The sequence below is a fragment of the Rousettus aegyptiacus genome, unplaced genomic scaffold (genome assembly GCF_014176215.1).
Source record: "Rousettus aegyptiacus isolate mRouAeg1 unplaced genomic scaffold, mRouAeg1.p scaffold_m13_p_9, whole genome shotgun sequence".
In the NCBI taxonomy this organism is placed as follows: domain Eukaryota; kingdom Metazoa; phylum Chordata; class Mammalia; order Chiroptera; family Pteropodidae; genus Rousettus; species Rousettus aegyptiacus.
The window spans coordinates 37,298,299-37,322,442 of record NW_023416312.1 but is presented as its reverse complement, the minus strand read 5'-3'; the positions used below and the strand labels follow the sequence as shown (position 1 = coordinate 37,322,442).

Below are 24,144 nucleotides of genomic sequence, written 5' to 3'. Positions count from 1 at the left end.
CTCACAGTGAGAGGATTTAGTGCTGCAATAGCGGAGACATCATTGAACTGGACAACAGAGGTCACTCCACCGAGAGGATGCTCTAAAACTCTACCTCCCCCAACTCGCAGCACTACTTAAGCCACATTCAGGTATGTCCTCGGCGAGTCAGGTGATCCTTGCTGAGCAGCACCAAAACTCACAATATTGGCAAGTGGTCTCGGTTTCCGATGTGGCCTTCTGAGGAAACTATAAGCACAGCATCGGAGGGTTGTTTGCTGAATCTTAACAGGTGGCCCCAGAGAGGCATAGGCTTTGGCTAAAATTGGCTTGCAGCTGAACCCCTCACAGGGCTATGCCACTGGACACCTACTTCACAAATTCATACCTATAAGCCCGGAAGACTTAGGAGCTTTGCTTAGTACATAGAAACAGACACAGAAAGGCAGCCACATTGGAAGACAAAGAAGCAGAAACCATATGAGAGAACAGAACTGAGATCCAGAAATAATGGAGTCCACCAATCTAAAAGATGCAGATTTCAAAACACAGGTTATAAAGATGTTCAATGAACTTATGGGAAGTGTAAATGAATTCATTGAAAACTTCAACAAAAAGATAAAAAACATAAAAATGGAAATGGAAATTATAAAAGGAAACCAGTCAGAAATGTAGAATACATTATCTGAAGTGAGAAGTATATTAAATGCAATTAACAAAGTGAATAAATAAGAGAATCAAAAAAACAATATAGAGGATAGGAAAGCAAAAGACATTCAATCAAAATGGCAAGAAAAGAAGCTAAGGCTATAACAATAATTTATGAAGCCTATGGGACACTATTAAAGGTAAAAATATTCATGTCATAGGAGTACCTGAAGGAAAATAAGATTTTGAAGAGCTATTTGAAGAAATAATGATGGAAAAATTCCCTCATCTGGTGAAGGAAAAAGACATAAAACGATTCTTAGCTCAGAGAGACCCAAAAACCAGGAACCAAAAGAGGCCCACACCAAGACACATCATAATTAAAATGCCAAAGGTTAAATACAAAGAGAGAATCTTAAATGTAGCAAGACAAAATCAGTTACCAGTTACCAATAAGATGACACCCATAAGACTGGCAGCTGATTTCTCAAAAGAAGCTATGGAGGACAGAAGGGCTTGACACAAAATATTCAAAGTGATGACAACACAGGATCTACAACCAAGAATACTTTATCCAGCAAAGCTATCATTTAGAGTTGAAAGACAGATAAAAGAGCTTCCCAGACAAAAATACACTAAAGGAATTTATCATCATGAAGCCATTAATACAGGAAATGTTGGAGGGACTCCTTTAAGAAGAAAAAACATGTATCAAAAACAGTAATAAAGAATGGTAATAAGTACATTCCTATCAACAAGTACTTCAAATGGAAAAGAATTCAGTACTCCAACTAAAAGACTGAGGAGCTGAATAGATAAGTAACAAGACCTCTACATATACTGCCTAGAAGAACTTCGCTTCAGATAAAAATACACACACAGACTGAAAGGAAGGAGATGGAGATATTGCCTTGATGAACCTGGAGGGTATTGTGCTGAATGAAATGGGTCAGATAGAGAAAGACAAGTATCATATGATTTCACATACATATGAAACCTAAAGAACAAAATCAACAACAACAAAAGCAGAAATAAACTCATAGATACAGAGACTATTTTGAGGGACACTAGATGGGAGGTGGGTTGGGGGGGAAGCGAATGGATTAAGGAGTACAAATGAATAGTTGTAGAATACAGACATAGATGCAGAGTGTAGCATTGGGAAGATGGTTAATAATGTAAGAAATATGTAAAGGAGAAGAGGGTTACTAGATTTAGTACAGTGATCACTTAGCGAGTTATGTGAATCTCTGATCACTATACTATACAACTGAAACTGATATATTATTGCTCTGATCACTATACTATACAACTGAAACTGATATATTATTGTATGTCAATTATAATTTTAAAAAAACTCATTGAATTATACAATGTAAATACAAGCAACACATTGTCTATTATATTTCAGTAAAATTAAAAACTTTAAAAAATTTAAAAAAACATTTAGACTTTTGCAACAAATAAAAAAAGGCATTATAAAAATTTTATAAATTATAGATCCAAGAGGCTTAGACACCAACTACAGGAAATGAAAAGAAAAACACCTTCTTTGCAACAGGTTAAAGAGAGACCATTATATAATAAATCTTCATTCTGGAAAAAGATCAGAATACACTTCCATTAATGCCCAGGTGGAGAAGTAGTCCATTAAACACCATGAACAACCAAGGTGACAAAACATCTCAGAAAGAAAGAGAAAAATCTCCAAAAATAAGCTTTCAGACATAGAAATATGTGACCTAAATGACAGAGAATACAGGATGGTACTTATGAAAAAAAAATCAGTGAGATCCCCAAAGAAACATATCAACAATTTCAAGAATTGAAGAACACAACTAGATAAGCGCAATGAGTTCTTTAGCGGACTGAAACTCTCAAAAAGAACAGAATAGAAATTGTGGAGATAGAAAACACATTGCAAGAGCTTAAAAATGAAATACCAATCTTGGGAAACAGAGTAGATCAAATGGAGGAAAGGATCAGTGATACTGAAGACAGAAATCTAGAAATAAATCAGAAGGAAGAAGAGGGAATCCAAAAAATGAAAAAAAGAAAAGAAAGAGAAATAGAAGAACAAGCTGATATGATCAGGAGAGGAAACATAAGAATGGACACTCTCAAAGGGGATGAAAAGGAGCAGAGTTTAGAAAGTATTTTCAGACAAATAGTTGACAAGAATTTCCCAAAGCTAAGGAATGAGCTGGAGCTCGGAATTCAACAATCAACAGAAAACTCAATTATTTCAACCCACAAAGGCCTTCACCAAGACACATTGCATTAAAATTATCTAAAATCAATGACAAAGACAGAATTCTCAGGGCACCCAACGAAAAGGAGACAGTAACATATAAAGGAAAACCCATTAGATTATCATTAGTTTTCTCAGCACAAACCTCACAAGCCAGAAAGAAGTGGAATCAAATATTCAAACTTTTAAGTGAAAGGAACTACCAGCCAAGAATAATGTATCCAGCAAAGCTCTCCTTTAAATATAGAGAAATAAAGACCTTTCCAGACATACAAAAATTGAGGGACTTCTGCACTACGAGGCCTGCACTACAGGAAATACTGAAAGGGGTCAGCTCACTTAAAACAAAATGAAAAAAAAAATACTTAGGAATAAGATGACTATCAGTAAAATAGAAATAGAGCAGTGCAACTTTACTAAGAACAGGGCTTTATAAGCTTAAAAAATAAAAAGAGATTTGATACAGCAAGAGTTATGAACTTCAGCATAAATAGGTAAAAATTGAGACATTAATGACTGAAAAGGTGAAGATTCAAAGATCCAAATTCACAAAGGGGAATGGAGATAAGGCATGTGTAGAAGGAAATGGACAACTATATATATATATAAAACGATCTTTATATATTTGTAATGGTAACCACACACAGAAGATTCAGAACAGAAGTATATAACATAAAACAAGAAAAACCAGAGGGAAAAACCACAGAGCCAACCAAAATAAAGAAAACAGAAACACAAGGTCAAGGAAGCAATAGAAACACTGAGCTACCAGAAAGCAAAAGATAAAATGGCTATAAGACTATAAGACCTTATATTTCAATAATCACCCTAAATTTAAATGGATTGAACTCACCAATCAAAAGACACAGAGTTTCAGATTGAATTAAAAATAAACCCAAACATGTGCTGCCTCCAGGAGTCACACCTTAGTTCCAAAGACAAATAAAGACTCAAAGTGAAAGGGTAGAAAATGATATTTCAAGCAAATGATGTTCATAGAAATGTGGGAGTAGCAGTCCTAATATTGGACGAAATAGACTTCAAAATAAAATAGGTAAAGAAAGATACTGAGGGACACTTCATAATGATAAAGGGAATCATGCACCAAGAAGACATAACACTTATTACTATCTATGCTCCCAATCAGGGAGTGCTGAATATGTAAAGCAATTACTAACAAAACTTAAGGGAGAAACAAACCAAAACATTATTGTAGTAGGGGACCTAAATACCCCACTGTCGAATATGGACAGATCATTCAAACAGAAAATCAATAAGAAAACAACATCCTTAAATAACACATTAGACCAACTGAGCATAATTGACATTTACAGAGCCTTCCATTCCAAAACATCTGTTTATACATTCTTCTCTAGTGCACATGAGACATTCTCAAGGATCGACCACATACTGGGACACAGAGATAGGCTCAACAAACAGAAGAAGGTTGAAATCAGACTAACCACATTCTCTGATTATACTGCTTTGAAACTAGAGATCAACTGCAAAAAGAAATCAGTAAGAACCACAAATGGCTGGAGATGAAACAACATGTAACTGAAGAATGACTGGATCAGGGAAGAAATAAAAACAGAAATCAAGAGATAAATAGAAACAAATGATAATGATAGTATAACATATCAAAACTTTTGGGACACGGCAAAAGTGGTCATAAGGAAAGTTCATATCATTACAGGTCTATCTCAAAAAACAAGAATATGCCCAAATAAACAACCTAATGCTTCATCTTAAAAAACTTGAAAAGGAAGAAAAAAATGAAGCCTATGATCAGCAGAAGGAAAGAAATAATAAAAACTAGAGCAGGAATAAATGAAATTGAAAACAAGAAAACAAAAGAAAAAAATAAATACAACAAAGAGCTGGTTCTTTGAGAAGATTAATAAATTTGACAACCCCCTGGCTAGACTCACTAAAGAAAAAAGAAAAAGGACACAAATAAACAAAATCTGGGATGAAAGGGAAAATTATGACTGACTTTGCAGAAATACAAAGGATCTTACAACAGTAATATGAAAAAGTATATAACGCCAAATTTGATAACCTAGAAAAAATGGACCAGTACTAAGAAAAATACAATCTTCCTAGACTGAATCAAGAAGAACTGGGAAATCTGAATAGACCAATCAGCAGTATAGAAATTGAAACAATCATCAAAAATCTACCAAAATGTAAAAGTCCAAGACCAGATGACTTCACCAGTGAATTCTACCAAACATTCAAAGAAAATTTAATACCTATACTCTTCAAACTCTTCCAAAAAAATCAAAGAGGAGGCAATACTTCCCAATTCATTTTATGAGGTCAATGTTACCCTGATACCAAAACCTGGTAAAGATAACTCAAAAAAAGAAAACTACAGACCAATATCTTTCATGAACACAGATGCAAAAATCCTAAATAAGATACTAACAAACTGAATACAGCAATATATTAAAAAGATTATACATCACAATCGAATGGGCTTTATCCTGAGGCACAGGGATGGCTCAATATATGCAAATCCATTAATGTGATACACCACATAAAAAATTAAAATATAAGAATAATACGATCATATCAGTAGATGCAGAAAAAGCCTTCGACAACATACAGTATACATTAATGACCAAAACACTTAACAAAATCCGTATAGAAGGAAAGTACCTTACCATAATAAAGGTCATATATGACAAACCATCAGCCAACATTATACTTAATGGTGAAAAACTAAAAATCCTTCCCTCCGAGATCAGGAACAAGACAAGTCTGTACACTAGCACCACTGTCATTGAATATAACATTGGAGGTCTTAGCAAGTGCCATCAGGCAAGGCAAGAGAAAGATGTAAAAGGCATCCAAATAGAAAACAAATAAGTCAAACTGTCCTATTTGCAGATGACATGATTTTCTATATAAAAAACCCTAAAGACTCCAGAAGAACGCTACTAGAAAAAATATGCAAACATAGTAAAGTCTCTGGATAGAAAAAATCAACGTTCAAAAATCCATAGCATTCCTATACACTAATAATGAAGCATCAGAAAAAGAAGTGGAAAAAATAATTCCTTTTGCAATTGTAACAAAAAGAATAAAATACTTAGGAATAAATATAATGAAACATTTGAAGTACCTATTCAATCAAAACTATAAGACCCTATTAAAAGGAATTGAAGAAGACACAAAGAAATTGAAAGATATTCTGTGTTCTTGGATTGGAAGAATCAACAGTTAAATGACCACATCACCTAAAGTATCATATAGATTCAATGGAATCTCCATCAGCATCCCATCGGCATTTTTTGATGAAACAGAACAAAAAATCATTAGAATTGTAGGGAAGCATAAAAGACCCCAAATTGCAAAAGCCATCCTGAGAAAAAAAGAACAAGGCTGGAGGCATCACTCTGCCCAACTTCAAATTATACTACAAATTGACAATAATCAAAACATCATGATATTGGCAGAAAAACAGACTCATGGACCAGTGGAAGAGAATCGAGAGTCCAGAAATAAAGCCATGATATAGAGGCAAATAATTTTTGAGAAAAAAGTCAAAAACATGCAGTGGAGAAAAGAAAGCCTCTTCAACAAATGGTGCTGGAAAAACTGAAAGCCACCTCCAAAAGAATGAAACTAGACTGCTGTCTATCACCACACGCCAAAATTAACTCAAAGTGGATTAATGATCTGAATATAAAATTACATAGAAGAAAACATAGGAACTAAACTCAAGGAGCTTGGACTTAAAGAGGATTTTATAAATTTGACCTCAATGGCAAGGGAAATAGAAGCTAAAATAAATGAATGGGACTACATCAAACTAAAAAGCTTCTGCTCAGCAAAAGAAACCATCAACGAGATAAAGAGACAACCATTCGAATGGGAAAGTATATTTGCAAGCAATGCCTCTGATAAGGGCCTAATATACAAAATATACAAATAACTCATATGACTCAATAACAACAAAAACACAAACGATCTAATCAAAAAATGGGCAGAGGACCTGAACAGTCACTTCTCCCTAGAGGACATACAAATGGCCAACAAACATATGAAAAGATGCTCAACATCACTAGCTATTAGGGAAATGCAAATCAAAACCACAATGAGATACCATCTCACAGACAAGTAATAACAAATGTTGGAGAGGATACAGAGAAAAAGAAACCCACATACGCTACTGGTGGGACTGAAAATTGGTATAGCAACTATGGAAAACAATATGGAGTTTCCTTAAAAAACTAAGAATTGATCTACCATATAATCCAGAAATCCCTCTACTGGGTATTTACCCCAAAGACTTGAAGACCGATATCCAAAAAGATATTTGCACACCGATGTTCATAGTGGCACTATTCACAGTGGCCAGGACATGGAAGCAACCAATGTATTCTACGGTAGAATATTGGCTAAAGAAGCTGTGGTACATATATACCTTTGAATATTACTCAGCCATAAGAAGAGATGAAATACTGTCATTTGTGACAACATGGACGGACCTCAAGATAGGCCAGAAATAAGCCAGACTGAAAAAGTTGAAAGTCACATAATATCACTTTTATGTGGGATATAAATCTAAAAGCAACAAATGAACAGGACAAATGAATAGAGACTCATGGACATGGACTATAGGCTATTAGTTACCAGAGGGTGGGGGGATGTGAGAGGAGGGAAGAGGTAGACAGGGCAAAGGGGGTCATATATATGAGAATTGGGGAAGGGTGAAGTGGATAAAGGAGATCAAATATATGGTAGCTGAAGGAAACTTTGGGTGGGAAACACACAATAGAATATATAGATGTCAAATTATAATGTACACCTGAAAATTATATATTAACCAATGTTACCCCAATAAATTTAATTTAAAAAATTAATAAAATAAAACATAATAAAAAAAAGAATAAAAGAATTTACCAAGGATGATGAGGTTGCAAAAACCAACAAGGCTGTGGTCGAGATTGCAAACAAGTATAACCTGGGTATATAGATAAAGATAACTTTGAGAACCTTCCATAGGTGGTTCCTGAGGAATTGGAACTGGGACACGAACACATAGCTGAAGAATAAGCAAGTTGGGGGAAAAAAACTGCAGGAGAAGAAAATGAAGAGCCCACTAGAAAATTCACAGTGAAGGGTTTAGCAGAACTTTTGCAGACCTCAATAAGCTCTTTAAAAGGTTTCAAAACATGGATTCCAACACCAAAAGGTTTTCATTAGCAGAGAGAAATGTTCATGGTGCTTACAAGCAAATCTATGATGAAAAAAGAAACAAACCAAGCAAACCACCATGAACATATTTCTGAAAAGAGTGATGCTCCTTCAAGAAGAGCCTGAGGCAGGTCCTTCAGGAGGTATGTCAGGAGAAGGCATTGTTATCATAGGACAAGACATCTCCATGTATGGTATTGCCCCCAAAGACCATCCCATGGGACAGGAGTGGAGATGGAAGACGGTGATATTGATGATTCTGACCCTGTGTAGGCCTAGGCTAATGTGCATGTTTGTGTCTTTAAAAAAATGTTTGAAAATAAGTTTAAAAGTAAGAAATAGAAAAAAAAATTAACAAAAGAAGTTTGAAAGAAATAAAATTCTTAAAGTAGGAGAAAGCTCAGAATGAAGATATTAAGAAATAAAATATTTTTGTACAGCTGTATCATATGCTTTTAGTTGTGAGTCAAAAGTTTAAAACAATTTAAAAATTTATAAAGTAAAACGTTAAAGAAAGCTAAGGTTAATTTATTATTGAAGAAAAATATTTGTATAAACTAATGTATCTTAAGTGTACAGTGCTTATGAAACCTACAATAGTGTACAGTAATGTCCCACACCTTCACATTCACTCACTATCACTGACTCACTGAGCAACTTCCATTTGTGCAAAAGCTTCATTCATATTAAGTGCCCAAACAGGTGTACTATTTTTTATCTTTTATACTGTATTTTCCTCCTTGTTTTCTATATGTAGATGTTTAGATACACAAATGCTTACCATTTTATTATAATTGCCTACAGTATTTAGTACAGAATCATGCTGTGCACGTTTGTAGCATAGGAGCAATAGGCTAAGTGTGTAGTAGGCTCTACTTTCTATGTTTGTGTAAATGCTCTTTATGATGTTCACACAATGACAAAATTGAATAATGATTCATTTCTCAGAACATGTCCCCATTGTTAAACAATTCATAACTGTATAAATCTTTGCTCTGTCACTTGGTTAAGCTATTATAGTAAAGTCTGTTTCCCTGCAGTGTTACTCTTGGAGTCTTTCGGATCACTTTAACTCTTTTCTTGATTTCTCTATTAAGCTCTCAGTCTCAACTGTTATTATGCACTAGGCTCCACTAATTACTAGCTAATTGCTCTATTTTTTTTAAAGAAAAGTTTTTTTTTACAGTATTGGCCAGTTTTGCTTGTTTCACTAGGAAGTGGGTCCTATGGATGGAAGTGAACGTCTCACAATTGATTTTTATGTGTTGATCTTGTATCTGTAACCTTGTTGAGCTCACGGTAGTTCTAGGGGTTTTTTTTATAGCTTTGGGGAATGTCTATGTGTATAATCATGGCATCTGCATATAGGGAATATTTTATTCATTCTTTTCCAAACTGTATGCCTTTTATTTCCTCTTACCGTTTTATTGCAGTGTTTAGAATTTCCATTACTGTCAATAATTGTGGAGAGAGTGGACATCATTACATGGGTTCAATCTTAGGGGAAAAGCATTCAGTCTTTCATTTTAAGGGTAGTGATGACGATAGGGTTTTGTTATAAAGGTTCCTTATCAAATTTAAGTAATTCACCTCTACTCCTAACTTGCTGATATTTTTTTTATAATTAATACATGTTTAATTTATGAGTGCTTTTTCTGTATGAATTGATATATTTTTCTTCTTTAGCTTGTCAATATTGTAGGTTATGTTGATTGATTTTTTTAAACATTCATCTACCCTTGCATACTTGGACTGAATCCCACCATGATTCTTTTTATGCATTGTTGGATTCTATTCCTCAATATTTTCTTGAAGATTTTTTTGCATTTGAGTTCATGAGAGATACTGGACTCTAGGGCTTTTTTTTTGATATTCTGTCTTGTTTTGTTTTCAGGGTAACTATGACCTCATAAAAATAGTTGGGAATGCTTCCTCCTCTTCTTGCTTTCTTGAAGATATTGTATAAAATTTGTGTTAATTCTTTAAATGTGTGGTAGACTCCTCAAACAAATATTATCTGGACCTAGAGATTTCTATTTCTGGAAATTTTATTTTTAATCCAATTACTTTAATGATAATAGCACTATTCAGATTGCCTATGTTATCTTGGTTGAGTTGTGGGAGGTTGTAATTTCCAAGGAATTGGTCCATATGTTCTAAATAGTCATTATAAGTGTAAAATTGTTTGTAGTATTCTCTTATTAGCTTTTTAATGACTACAGGATATGTAGTGATATCCCCTATTCCATTTTTCGTTATGTCCTTTCTCTTTTTATATTTGTCAGTCTTGCTAGAGGTTTATACATTGATTTTTTGGGGGAGGGTGGGAATCAGCTTTTTGTTCATTTTTTAAGAATCAGCTTTTTAAAAATTTTCTCTATTTTTTCTGCTTCTGATAGCATTGATTTCTGTTCTCATCTATTATTTCCTTCATTCTGCTTGCTTTTGTTTATTTTGCTCTTATTTTTCCAGTTTTTTGAAGTGGGAACTTAGATTATTGATTTGAGATTTTTTTTTCTTGTTTCCAAAATAAGTAGTGCGATAAATTCCCCTGTCAGTACTGCTTCAGCTGCATTCCTCATATTTTGAAAAGTTGTATTTTTATTTTCAGTCAGTTTTATGCATAGTTTAAAATTTTCTTTTGAGACTTCTTTTTTCAGTTGTGGATTATTTAGAAGTATTTTCTTTAATTTCCAAGGATTTAGAGACTTTCCAGTCTTCTTTGATCAATTTTTAGTTTGATTCCAGTATGATCAGAAAACGCACTATGTGTGTAAAATTACTATGTGTAATTTCAATCATTTTCAATTTCAATTTAATGAGTATTATTTAATGACTCAGAACATGGTGAATGTACCATGTGCACTTGAGCAAAATATTTATTCTGGTATTTCTGGGTTGCGTTTTATACATGTCAATTAGATACTGCTAATCGTGTTGTTTAGATCTAATAGATCTATATTCTTGCTGATTCTCTTTCTAATAATTCTCTCAATTATTGAGAGTATGTATTGGAGTCCTCAAACATACTTGTATATTTGTCTATATCTCCTTTCAGCTCTATCAGTTTTTAAATTAAATGTATTGGGGTAACATTGGTTAAAAACATTATGTAAGATTTAGGTATACAAAATTAGTAGTTGATAGATGGTCACAGGGATGGGGAGCACAACATAGGGAATGCAGCTAGCATTAATGTAATGGCTAGGTGGAGAGCCAGAGGAAAGAAAGAGCAATCGGGGAGATCATTTATAAACTATATAAATGCCTAACCAACATACTGTATACTTGAAACTAATAATAAAATAAAAGTTAAAAAAAAGCAATGTGCCATTTGTACATAAATAATCAGAAGGATGATGGCACCAAAAAATAAAATTGGACCTAAGTATATAATGGAAGTATAGTATATTATGTGGTAAATTAAATGACAGGGGAACAATAGAGTTTTCGATTAATATTTTGAAGACAATTCAATAGTTATTTTTTTAATCTAAAATTAAACCTGTATGTTGTAACTTTTACTAGGATAAACTCCAAATAGATCAGAGATATAAATATTTAAAAGAAATTATGCAATTACCAAAAGAAAACATTTATTAATTATCATGTCAAAGTTGGAAAGTCTAAGTAATAATGTCTCAAAATATATTTGCAAGGAACGCCTCCGATAAGGGCCTAACATCCAACATGTGTAAAGAAGTCACACAATTCAGTAACAACAACAAACAATCCAGTCAAAAAATGGGCAGAGAACCTGAACAGATCCTTCACCCAAGAAGAAATACAAATAGCCAACATACATATGAAAAGATGCTGAATATCGCTAGCTCTTAGCGAAATGCTAATCAAAACCATAATGCAATACCATCTCACACCTGTTAGAATAGCTATTATCAACAGGTCAAGTAATAAGTGTTGGAGAGGATATGGAGAACAAGGAACCCTCACACACTGCTGGTGGGACTGTAAACTGGTACAGCCAGTGTGGAAAACAGTATGGAGGGTCCTCAAAAAACTAAGAATTGATCTACCATATGATGCAGCAATCCCTCTACTAGGTATTTACCCCAAAGACTTGAAAACTCATATCCAGAAAGATATTTGCACACCGATATTCATAGCAGCATTATTCACATTGGCCAGGACATGGAAGCAATCAAAATGTCCTATGATTAATGACTGGATAAAAAAGCTGTGGTACCTATATACAATCGAATGTTACTCAGCCATAAGAAGAGATGAAATACTGCTATTTGCAATGATATGCATGGACCTTGAGATAATATTGCTAAGTAAAATAAGCCAGACAGAAAAAAACCACGTGATGTCATCTATATGTGGGATATAAACCTAAAAGCAAAGCGAACAGGACGAACAAACAGACTCACGGACATGGACCATAGACTAGTGGTTACTAGAGGGTAGGGGAGCAGGGTGGTATGTGAGGTAAAAGGGGTCAAATATGTGATGACAGAAAGAAATCTAACTATGGGAGAAGAACACAACGCAATATATATAAGCTTTATTATTGAATTGTATACCTAAATCTTACTGGATTTTGTTAATCAATGTCACCAAAAAATAATTAATTAAAAATACATTTAAAAATGATAATGGAGGACTTGAACATTATTAATACTCACTAAACTAAGAGATATTTTTAGAACACTATACCTAACCACAGCAGAGCACATACTCTTCTTAAATGATTACACATCATGTGAAAAATAGATATCATTCTCCAGGACATAACATGTAAGGTTTTAAAACAGTCTTTATAAATTTTAAAATTTAAAGTATGTATTCTGACCACAATGGAATAAAGTTAGAAATCAATTACAATAACAAAAGGAATAGTGGAGAATTCACAAGTATGTGCAAATTAAGCAACACATGCTTAACCAATCAAGTCATCAAAGAAGTCATATGAAATTAAAAAAAATACTCTGGGAAGTTCTAAAGAGGGCTATTTTGCAGAAAAAATAAACGGTATCCACATTGGAAAGGAAGAAATAAAAAATCTGTATTCAGAAATAACATGATCTTATATATACAAAATCCTAAGGAATATGCTAAATAAACTATTTGAGCTAATAAACATATTATGTTCTGTCTTGTACTTCATTAAGTTGAGGTCAGTGAGAACAGCAACCTGTATTTATACTCTTTTGTAAAAGTATAACAAAAAATACCAACACTTTCTATTTCTGTCTTTTCTTCTCTATGTTGTGGAAAAGGATGGGAAAGAAGAGGAAGATATAAAGAAAGAGAAAGAGGAATGAAGCAACCTACATCCTGACTTGTTGTACTACTATGAATAAACTATTATTTTCCATTTATTTCCCTAAGCAAACCCCGAAACCTGAAAGGAGTATGGTCTTGTTTTCAGATGCAGCAAGGAATGGGTGATCTGGAGAGAGTGTCATACTCCACAGTTAGGCTTATGGAGATGATGACAGTTATATAAGGAGAGGCGAAGCAGCTGAGGTCCTAGAGCTTCCTGTAAGAAAGGAAGGAACAGCCTAAGAACTTACTGAATGTTGTAGGGCACAGTACTAGGACTGAGAAACCCATACATAGTGAAGCCTTTATAGAGGGGTTCCTGAAATCTGGTTTCCTCTGAACCAAGAAAGAGTTTTCTCATAGACTCTGTTGAAAAAGAAAAACAAGCCAAAAAATTAAAAGCAGCAAGCAAGTAATCTCAATAGTCCTGCTGAACTTGATAATCAGCCAAATTTTACTAACAAATAACCCAACTCAAGACAAAGCAACAAGATATGATAGAAAGAAAATGGAAATAAGTGGCTTATAAGCATTGATAGTATAATGAATTATCTGGCTTCAATTTATCCATTTTTAAAATGAATCAGAAATTAAACAGTTCTACACTGAAGAGCTGGAGATGCTAATAAGCCTTCTGCTGTGGAGTAGCTATGTGATCTTAGTAATAACCCTAGCTTTTTCTGGGCCTGTCTTCTCATTCATATAATATGACCCCTAAGGTCTATTATGAATCTAGGATTCTATGAACTTATCATCTTTCCATTTTTTGAAAATCTGGAATTGTTTTTAAAATTCTGGTAAGTTAACAGACAGCCTAGAGGGTGAATTTCTGTTTTTTCTATATTTCATTTTATGTCAAGCCAGCTTCTCTTCCTCTCAGAAAGTATAAGACAGAGAAAGACAATTGATAATTTATATTGGAAAATATTTGTGAGTTATCCTAGGTGGGCAGCTAAAGACTGTGATATTTATATCGTAAGACTAATTCTCATGTGTTTGTTGAGACCACTGAACCTTGCTCACCAAGCAAAGTATAGCCCCTTAGTTAATACCTCAAAAAGCATCAGTCCCCACTGGTCCCCAACAAGAACTCCTGTGTAATCATGCATGGGAAGGTCATTTGCACACATTGTTTCAAGGAAGAGAACGAAGAGGAGTAGTATGGGTGGTAGGACCTAAAATTGTAGTCTTTTACCTTTTCTAAACCTCAGACCATTCCAGTGAAGTCAAAGGACCTGTATATCTGTCTCTCATTTGTTGTTAGTTAAAAAAGAAAAATCTTGCAGAGGTAAGATAACTAATATTTATCGAGTATTTACTATGTGTCAAACACTGTTCTAGACTCTACTTAAAATACCTTGTTAAATTTTATGATATTTTATCCCCAAATTAGTAATGAAAATGAGATAATTAATTTGCTAAAGATCATATTGCTAGTATAGGTAACACAGTCAAAATCTGAACCCAGGTCTGATTCTAGAGCCAATGCTTTTCCTTTCATGAATGAATGATACTTCTGTTTAGTTTAAGTAATCACTATTTTAATGTGTTAAAATTCTCAACTTTTGTACTTTTACATGGAGATTTAGATTTGTATGGGGAACAGGTCTAGGATATATTAGCCTCATTTTAAGAGGTGGAAAAGGAATTTGGAAAAGATCCTAGGTTTAATGCCTAGACAGAATGAATGTGTCTAAAAGCATTTGGGGAGAGGGTAAGAAAGGTCTGGTTGTAAAAGAAAGAGACAGAGAGGTGATTTCATCCAGGATATGTCATAGAAGGGCCTGAGAACTTGAGCTAACTGCTATTCAACCAATAGCTGTGAACGAAGAATGAGTTGTGAGATAGCTACTTCCCTATCTATTTCTTTATCTCTAAAACAAGAACACTGCTAACAGCAACTCTATCGCGTCAACCTCAAAAAGTATTTATGCTTTGGATATTGTGGGGATGTTAGAGTTTAAGTCAGATACAAATTCAACCATCTACAGGAACTGAGAAGATAACATTAGAAATTGGCTGAGAATAAACTATAGGGAGTGATGAGAGCTGTGGCAAACAAACAAGAGTGAGTGCCTCATCCAAGCTGAACATCTACTATTCAGCTCTAGCTGATTATGGCCATGAGAAAACAGGTCCAGTGTTGCGAGAGCTTTTGATGTTTCAGAATATCTTGGCAAAATCGTTTTTCTATTTAGGACAAAATCCTGAAATAACTATATTTTTATGTGAAATAACCTGATATTAAAATGTCGACAACTAATTCATAGTTTAAAAAATACTCCACGGACTGAACAAAGCGTATCGGTTGAGCCAGGTTTATTTGGATTATGAGCTGCCATTCTGTGGTCTCTGATTCAAGTGATGAAAGCCTGCAGATAATAACTACTCAGTCCTACACGGTAATTGATTTTTACAAAGTCCTTGCACATCCATTTTTTATTGGTTCTTCATGATAGCTCCAAAATGTAGGTATTAGTATCTGTTTTACCAATTAGGAATCTGAGGTTCTGAGTAATTCCCACATGAACACCGAGTGCTTTATGCTTCAAAAGTTCTTTTTACTGTTGTCATTCCTTCCCTTTCCTAAACTGCTGTTCAAAATTCAGGATGGTGGGTACATTCTGTTTGCACTGACCCCCTCTCCCTATTCAATATTTTCTCACGAACTGAATTTACCTTATATCTTCCCGATCCTTCTGGCAGTTTCCAAAGAAGTTCCCAAACTGGCAGGAAAAAACATGATCATGGATCTCCAGCAGGAAGATTTCATTAAACTCAAAGGCACAAGGAAATTGTTCCATTAACTGCCAGATACAGTCTAGGAACTGAGTGAAGACAGGAGATACTTCTTTAGAGTCCCCGTTGAGATGGCCACACCTGAGAGATGCAAATAAGGCAAAGAAAGACAAGAGTTAACATCAGGGATTACACTGTTTGGAACAGTCTATAACAAGATCACCTTTGGTCCTTGTTGGCATTAGCAAATAAACACCTCATGCTAAAAGGCCACCCGGAATTCAATACTTGTTAATCTCAACAGATCTATTAGCCACTGTCATCCTTCACCATCATTCAGACTGTAAACCCTTTGATCATCTATTCTAACTCCTCTTATACCCTCTCTACAATAGAACTTTCTGCAATGATAGAATGTTCCATATATCTGTTGTCCAATATGGTAGTCACTAACTATTAAGCACTTAAAATGCAGCTTGTGTGATTTAGGAACCGAATTTTTAACTGTAGTACTTAATTTAAATTTAAATTTAAATAGCCACTTTTAACTCTGGGTAAGAACTATATCTATGTTGTTTACTGTACGGTTCTTAACACAAAATAAGTGTTTAATAAACATTCACTAAATGAACAAACCTCATCCTAGAATTGTTTAATGCCTCTCCCATGATGCCATCTTTACCAACTCTTACCATCCATTGGAAACCCTATTCTACTGGAAACAAAAACAGCATCCTCAGCTTCTACATTGTATGTTCTACCTTATGATTTAACAAAAATATGCCTCACCAAGGACACCACTTCTTCCTGGGGCCCAAATCAAATGGAAAATGCCCACCATTCTACTCTCCAAATATCATAACCATAAAACAGGGCATAGATGGGATCAGCTTCCTCTTTACTCCTAACAGTTTTCTATTATTTCTTTCACTCTTCAAACCACTTCCATTATGGGTCACGTTATTTACCTGATACCAACTTGCCCTTCCCCAGTGTTGTCTCCTACCAATCTCTGGGTCACTTCCCCAAGCTTTCTGAAGATTCTGACTCCTGTCTTAAGTCAAATTTGAGGTCAATGCAGATAACCTACACTGGCTTAGAGGGTTCCTTAACTAACTCAAATCCAATTATCTTCATGGATCTTTACCTCTACTCTACTATCAGTCTCCCATATCCATGACCATAAGCTGGTTCTTGAAGTTACCTAGAGGTTTCTACTCCACTTAGAAATTTTAATCTCAATATCCTACTCTGACCACCATATTTTATATTTCCAAAGGCTCCTCCAGTCCTCATCTCTGAGCCTCTCAACCTGCCAGATTCCTTCCCTTTTGTACTTATCCAACCTATACTCTATGGTCTGCCCCATCAACCACTCTCTCTCCATTTTCTCTAACTTTCTGATCTTTCTTGTCATTATTCTCCTTCAAAATCCAACTACAGATGAACTGAAAAAGCTATGTTCTCTGCTCACAGATCCTGACTGATGGATGCTGTCTGAGAATATTATAAAACCATGCAAACTGATGCCATTTAAAATTAAGTCTCCAGGGATGGCTCTATAGTGTAGTGGTTAGCACATCTGCTTTACACACAGAAGGTCCTGGGTTCGCACCTCGGGTGGAGCCACAAACCATACCCCAGGTGCGCCAGGTCCCACTGAGTGCACCAGGCTCCGGGTGCATGCTGCACCTGGGTGTGGGAAGAGACGCTCCGCCTTCAGAGATCCAGTTCTTAAAGGAAAACAGCAACATCCGTAGGTCAGGGGTGGAAGTGTGTTGGGGGGAATTAAAGAGGGGAAAAATAAAAAATAAAATTAAGTCTCCATATTCAGTTAGAATTTAATTGCTCTCAAATAATCTTTATGTATGTCCTTGACACTGTTTTCCCATCATCCTTACAGCTGTTGCAAATTTTAAGCTATCGTCTCAAATCCCTAACTTTTTTGAAACTTGTGTTTATAGTATCACTCACTGGAAAAGACCAAGGCCATCAAGTAAAAATATCTAACTGCTGCCTCTGACACTCACACGCTTAGTTCCTTCACTGCCTGTCTTTCCATCCAGTCCTCATGGAAGAGGTGTTCTTAGTAATAGCTCATGCTAGTCTTTTCATGTGAACTGTAGTTTTTGCTCGTTTTCTCCTCAGGAGACTATTCTACCAAACGCTCACTGTCTCAAATCTTTAACCTTATGTTCTTTAATGTTCTAAGGTGCCATTAATTCCAGGTAGCCTTCTTTGTCCCAGTATGGGTTAGGTTCTTTTGTTTATGTTTACTTTTGTCTTAGCACTTATTATAATATACTGTCATCATTGATTTTCAGTGACCATATCTGAGTCAACACAGTCTTCTTAAAACCTGGCATACAGTCTGGCCCAATGTTTGTTGATAAAGGAAGAATGAATAGATGGACCCAAATTGCGAGAGGGTGGCAACCAAATGAAATTAAATAGATGTACATCAATGGAAGAAAATATGACCTGAATTATAACTTCCCTGAGAATAAAACATTTTATGTGTCTTTGGTACTGGCTCAGTGTCTGATATAGTATACAGCACATTGTTAGGTATTTGGTAAATATTCATGGATTGTTCTGATAACATAGCTAAAGCCTCAGTGAGGCCGTTAGGCTCATAGCACACACTAGATAAATGCAAGCCCTAGCACCACCCCTTCCTTACTAAAGAACAGAAAAAAGCATCTCTCTTTTTCCTTACAAAAGGTTAAAAGGTTGAGTGTCTTGTGTATTATTCCCTCTGCCTGAATGCCCTCCTCATCCTGCTATTCTGTCTAGCAAACTCCTATCCATCCCCAAAATTTTATCTTTAAATGCTGCCTATTCCTGGACATCTATCCTGACTTCTTCAAGCAGAGTTAAGCACTTTATCCTCTGTGTCCTGTGATGCCTTGTTCTTCCCCGAAACATTTAACAACTTGAAATAATCATCTGCACACTTTGAAGGAAGAGATATACCTTTGTAACACTAGTACCCAAACATAGTGTCTGGAATACTTGTTTCCTGATGAAAAGAGATGTATACCGTGTTTAATTCACTGTTCCTTCATACACAGGAATATATTGGGTTTTGATAAACCTCACCCTAATGACCATCTCTTTTAAAGTGAGGATATTTTCACCTTAGGGAGAACTTGTGGCCCATGGATATCCATTCCTTCTCTATCATAATCTTCATTTTTATACAAAAAGAAAAGTTTGCATTAGGCATCATAAAATGAATTAACCATACATATAAAAATATCAAAACACTTTCCTGAAATGGACGTTGTACAAGTTTGAGATGGGTTGATAATAAATAAATGTTCCAAATGATAACTAAGTAAGTAATTTGCATTTCCTTTAAAGGCCTGTACAGGCTGCCTTCAAATTTCAAATGCTCTCAGGAGAAATTATTCTGGACTTGTATCCAGTGTCGGATTTCTGGATTTCTTTTAGCTTTTACATGATGTGTGACAAGCCATTTGAGCCATAGCTAAATGCGAACCTAATAAACATGATATTAAATTCAACCTATCAAGAAGTAGATCTCCAAAAATCAGTGCTTGGGTTTGTAACAAGAACGAATCTTGGTACAAACCTATTTTCAACCACTTAAAAAAAAAGCATTTCCAAAAAATGAGGTGAAACTCTGATGTGTTCTTTTTTTAGGAAGATCAACTAAGAAGCTTTGGATTCAGTATCAAAAAATAATCATGAGTCCGACATCCAAATGGCGGACATGTTGAAGATGATGAATTCATGAGACAGTCTTTGATAGTCATCCAACCACTCTGCTTTGCAAACTTTTTGAGTTTCTCCTACCCTTTACAGCATTTTATTATATCTATCAATACAACTTACCTTCTGATAGGTAAGAAACTATGTTGAATGTACAACAGAAAGTATATAGATTGTAAATGCCTAATTTAGTAGAAAGAAGCTAAATTGAAAAACAGGGCTACTTTTGTAGATTTGGAACACTTTCTTATAGAAAACGAGTTGGCTGAAAGTTCTTTTTGATTTATCCACAATCTATCACTCATACAAAGTAAAACACTATTGCTTGCTCTCTTACCATGAGACCTTTGAATGTCCTGTAAAATGGATCTAGGAGAATGCTAGCCACAGATTAGACTTGTGCTGTGCGGTCCCACCCATCAGAACAGTGGACTAAAACACTGGCCTTTTCTCCCTTCACTGTCTGTGAAGACAAGAGGCAAAAAGTAGCATCAACACATTTTGCATAGTATGTTGGGTTAATAAATAGGGATGCCAAATGCCATCCCTACAATACAGAGAACTTGGTCTTACTGGACTATATTTTTTTTTTCTCATAATATTGGTATCTCTGTGGGTAATGAAAAAGAAAATAAAGGTATGCAACAGGAGAAGGAGAGTTTACCTAACAGGAGAATAAAATCAAACAATACATGAGTCAGGGTAAAAAGAAAAGAGAGTTCCAAATTCACTAAACCTCTGAAGAAGACAAGAATCAACTCTCAGAGAGAGGGGTGGGCAAGAATAATAATTCTCCCCCAAAACACATATAGGACAGTTCTGCATTCCAGCCCCAGACATGGCAATGAATTCCTCTGGAGTCTGTAGACATTTAGTCTTACTAATCTAAATCCTTTGGACATAAGATAGAGAGGGTTATCTGTCTTAGGTCAGTTTCAGTACTTTCGGAATGATGTAAAGGTCTGGGCAGTTACCTAGTCTTGGCAATTTAACAATTGATATATATGGAGCCTTCATTTATTCATTCTAACACTTAATGTATCCTATCTCTCTGTGCAAATATGTGGTTAGATATTATAGATACAAAGACAACTCAGTTTCTGCCTTCATGGAGTTCATAAACTAGAGTGAGCAAATGTAAACAAATAAATACAACACAGTGAAACAACTGCTGCTATAGTGTAATGTATAGTAACTATATCCTTTTGAAGGAGCCAGGAAATCCTGAGCCTTTAAGAGTAGCATTTCCTCAGGTGAGGAAGGAGAATGAAATTAATTTATTATACAGATGATAGAGGCTTTGGTCATCCCTCTTGCAAGCAATTCAAAGTTGTGACAGAATCACAGAGCAAACAGCAAGGAAAGTCGCCTGAGATCTAGGTGAAAAGCCCTACAACTAGGGAGAGAAATAAGAAATCACCCTGCAATGGGAAGAGGTAGGACAAGGTGAGGACATGAGGCTGCCCGGTCCCCAGCAGCTGAGTGGGACGGAGGCCATAGCAGTGGCAGCTGCAGGCACCTCTTAAAGGGGCTGTGTCCATGAGCAAACTTTCACAGTGATGAACCTGCTCACTCTGAGCAGCACTGCCAGTTCGGCTGTGAGGAGGGCACCAGGGATTTACAGGGGAACATGAGTTTTTGGAGTGAGGGCCAGTGGCTAGGGTCTCTCCTGGATAGAAGTGCCGGCAGTATCCACTGTTCCTCTGTTGAACCCTATCCCTTCCCAGTGTGTTGATGCAGCACCGCCAAAGTTGACACATCATCAAACTGGAAAACAGAGTCGCTCCACCAGGAAGATTCCCTGAAACTCCACCTTTCCCAACACACGGCCTGTCCCAAGCCACATACAGGTATATCCTTGGCGAGTCAGGTGCTACTTGCTGAGCAGAGCCAAGACTCACACTACTATCAGCTGGCCTCGGTTTCTGGTGTGGCCTTTTGAGGCAACTATATGCACTGCATCTGTGGATTGCTTGCTGAATCTTAACAGGTAGACTGGGAGTGGTACAGGCTGAGGCTAACCTTGTCCTGCAGCTTAACCCCTCTAAGGACTGTGCTACTGATCACATACTAAACAAACCCACGCTGGTAAGAGCGGGAGACTTAAGAGCTTTGCTTAGTACATAGAAACAGATGCAGAAAGTCAGCCAAAATGAGAAGACAAAGAAACAGAAACCACATGAGAGAACAGAACAGAGATCCAGCAAGAATGAAGTCAAGCAATCTAATGGATGCAGAGTTCAAAACACCTGGTTATAAAGATGCTCAATAAACTTAGGGGAAGTATAGATGCATTCAGTGAGAACTTTTACAAAGGGATAAAAAACATAAAAATGGAAATGGAAACTATAAAAGAGAAATGGTCAGAAATGAAGAACACATCATCTGAGATGAAGAGTATATTAGATGGAAAAAACCAGAGTAGATAAAGAAGAGAATTGAACCAACAATATAGAGGATGGGGGAGCCAAGGGCACTCAATCAGAATGGCAAGAAAAAAGAAGCCAAGACTATAATAATAATAATAATAATGTAAGGAGCCTGTGGGACACTATTAAGTGTAAAAATATTCATTTCATAGAGGTACCTGAAGGAAAACAAGACTTTGAAGAGCTATTTGAAGAAATAATGTAACCCGGTGAACGAAGTAAACATACAACCCCAGTAACCTCAGATTGTCGAAAGAAAAGAGGAACCAAAGGAGGCCCACATTAAGACACATCACAATAAAATGTCAAAGGTTAAATACAAAGAGAGAATCTTAAAAGTAGCAAGAAAAAAGCAATTAGTTATAAGTGAGTACCCACAAGACTGGCAGCTGATTTCTCAAAAGAAACTATACAGGGCAGAAGGGCTTGGCACAAAATATTCAAAGTGATGACAACCCAGGATCTACAACAAAGAATACTTTATCCAGCAAAGCTATCATTTAGAGTTTAAGGACATATAATGAGCTTCCTAGATAAAAATAATCTAAAAGAATTTATCAACACCTAGCCAGTATTACGAGAAATTTTGGAGGGACTTCTTTAAGAAGAAAATACGTGCATCAAAACAGGAATAAAAAAAATGGTAATAGCAACATTCCTATCAACAAATACCTCAAATGGAAAATAATTAAGTGCTCCAACCAAAAGATATACTGGCTGAATGGATAAGAAAACAAGACCCCTACATAAGCTGCTGTCGGGAGCCCTTTTGAGGCAGAATTAAACTGCCAGTAAAGCTGAGACTTTTGCAAAGTTGGCAAGCTATGCAGTCTGCTGGCTTGGGAGGAGGTACACCTGGCCTTGGTGGAGAGAAACTGAAGGTTCTTTGACCATGGGAAAGAGTATGTTAAGATAGCTACAAAGTTTCCTGAGTGAATATCATCAATTAATTACATCCTTGTGGGTGTTTATTTCTCATGGGCTTTGTAGAGTATAAACATGCTGTGCTAAATAAACTCGGGGCTGCAGCAGTGAGATTGTATGCCCTCCCGAAGTGCTTTCCTGTCTTCTTTTTTTCCCTTAGGCTTCACCCCCTCTTTCAGGTGCTGTTCGACTCTATCTGGCTGGCTCTGGCAAGTGGCGCCCGAATAGGGAGCTGAAAACTAGGATGGAACGTTTATGAATGTTGAGGTTGAGACTGCCACCGCAGAAAAAGCTGGGCCCCCGAGTATAAAGCCGAATAAGCGGCAAAGGTGAGTACGGTGGAACAGTCCAGGAGTTTTGTAAATACAAAGAAATAAGAGAAAAGTCGACTTATTAAAAGAAAAATGGGTAATGGAAATAGCTGGCTGCTTTTTGTACATAATGTTAAGAATATGCTCCGAGTCAGAGGAGCTAAGGTAGGGCATCAACAATTGTGTAATTTTTTAGAATGTTTAGAGAAGGTTTGTCCTTGGTTCCCTGAGGAGGGAACAGTAAATTTAGAAACATTGAAAAAGGTAGGAGAAAAACTACAAGATAATTATGATTTTCATGGACCTGGCAAAGTGCCTGTAGATATCTTTGGTTTATGTACTTTAATTAGAGATAGCTTAGATCCTAGGTATGAAAGGGACAAGATAAGGGGACAGACCTTAGATTCCCTCACAGTAAAGGGGAAGGGGCCAGGCTGCATGCCGGACGCCCTGGCGGCTTGGGAAGAAAGTAAAGCTAAACCCTCCACTCTGCCAGCTAAGCTAGTTTGTTCAGAGTCATGGGGAGAGTTATACTGATGTTTTATCTCGGTTATGCATGGTCATTGTCAGGGCGGTGGCTCTTCCTGAAGTCCAAGAATTACTCTTATAATCTCTAGCTTATAAAAATGCA

The 24,144-nt window shown here is 35.9% G+C and overlaps 1 protein-coding gene across 11 annotated transcripts in view; it reads right to left on the bottom strand.

The window, feature by feature from the left end:
- MTMR8 (myotubularin related protein 8) overlaps positions 1-24,144 on the bottom strand; it is a 162,683-nt gene that overhangs the window by 85,952 nt on the left and 52,587 nt on the right. For 6 of the 11 annotated variants that reach the window (XM_036226710.1, XM_036226712.1, XM_036226703.1 and 3 more), the window contains one exon: positions 16,052-16,252. In XM_036226710.1, coding sequence (XP_036082603.1) covers positions 16,226-16,252 — 27 coding nt within the window. In that variant the 3' untranslated portion in view covers positions 16,052-16,225. Of the gene's footprint in view, positions 1-12,492; positions 16,253-17,726; positions 21,694-24,144 lie in introns of those variants that run through there. The other 5 variants (XM_036226713.1, XM_036226707.1, XM_036226708.1 and 2 more) reach the window with 3 other exon arrangements.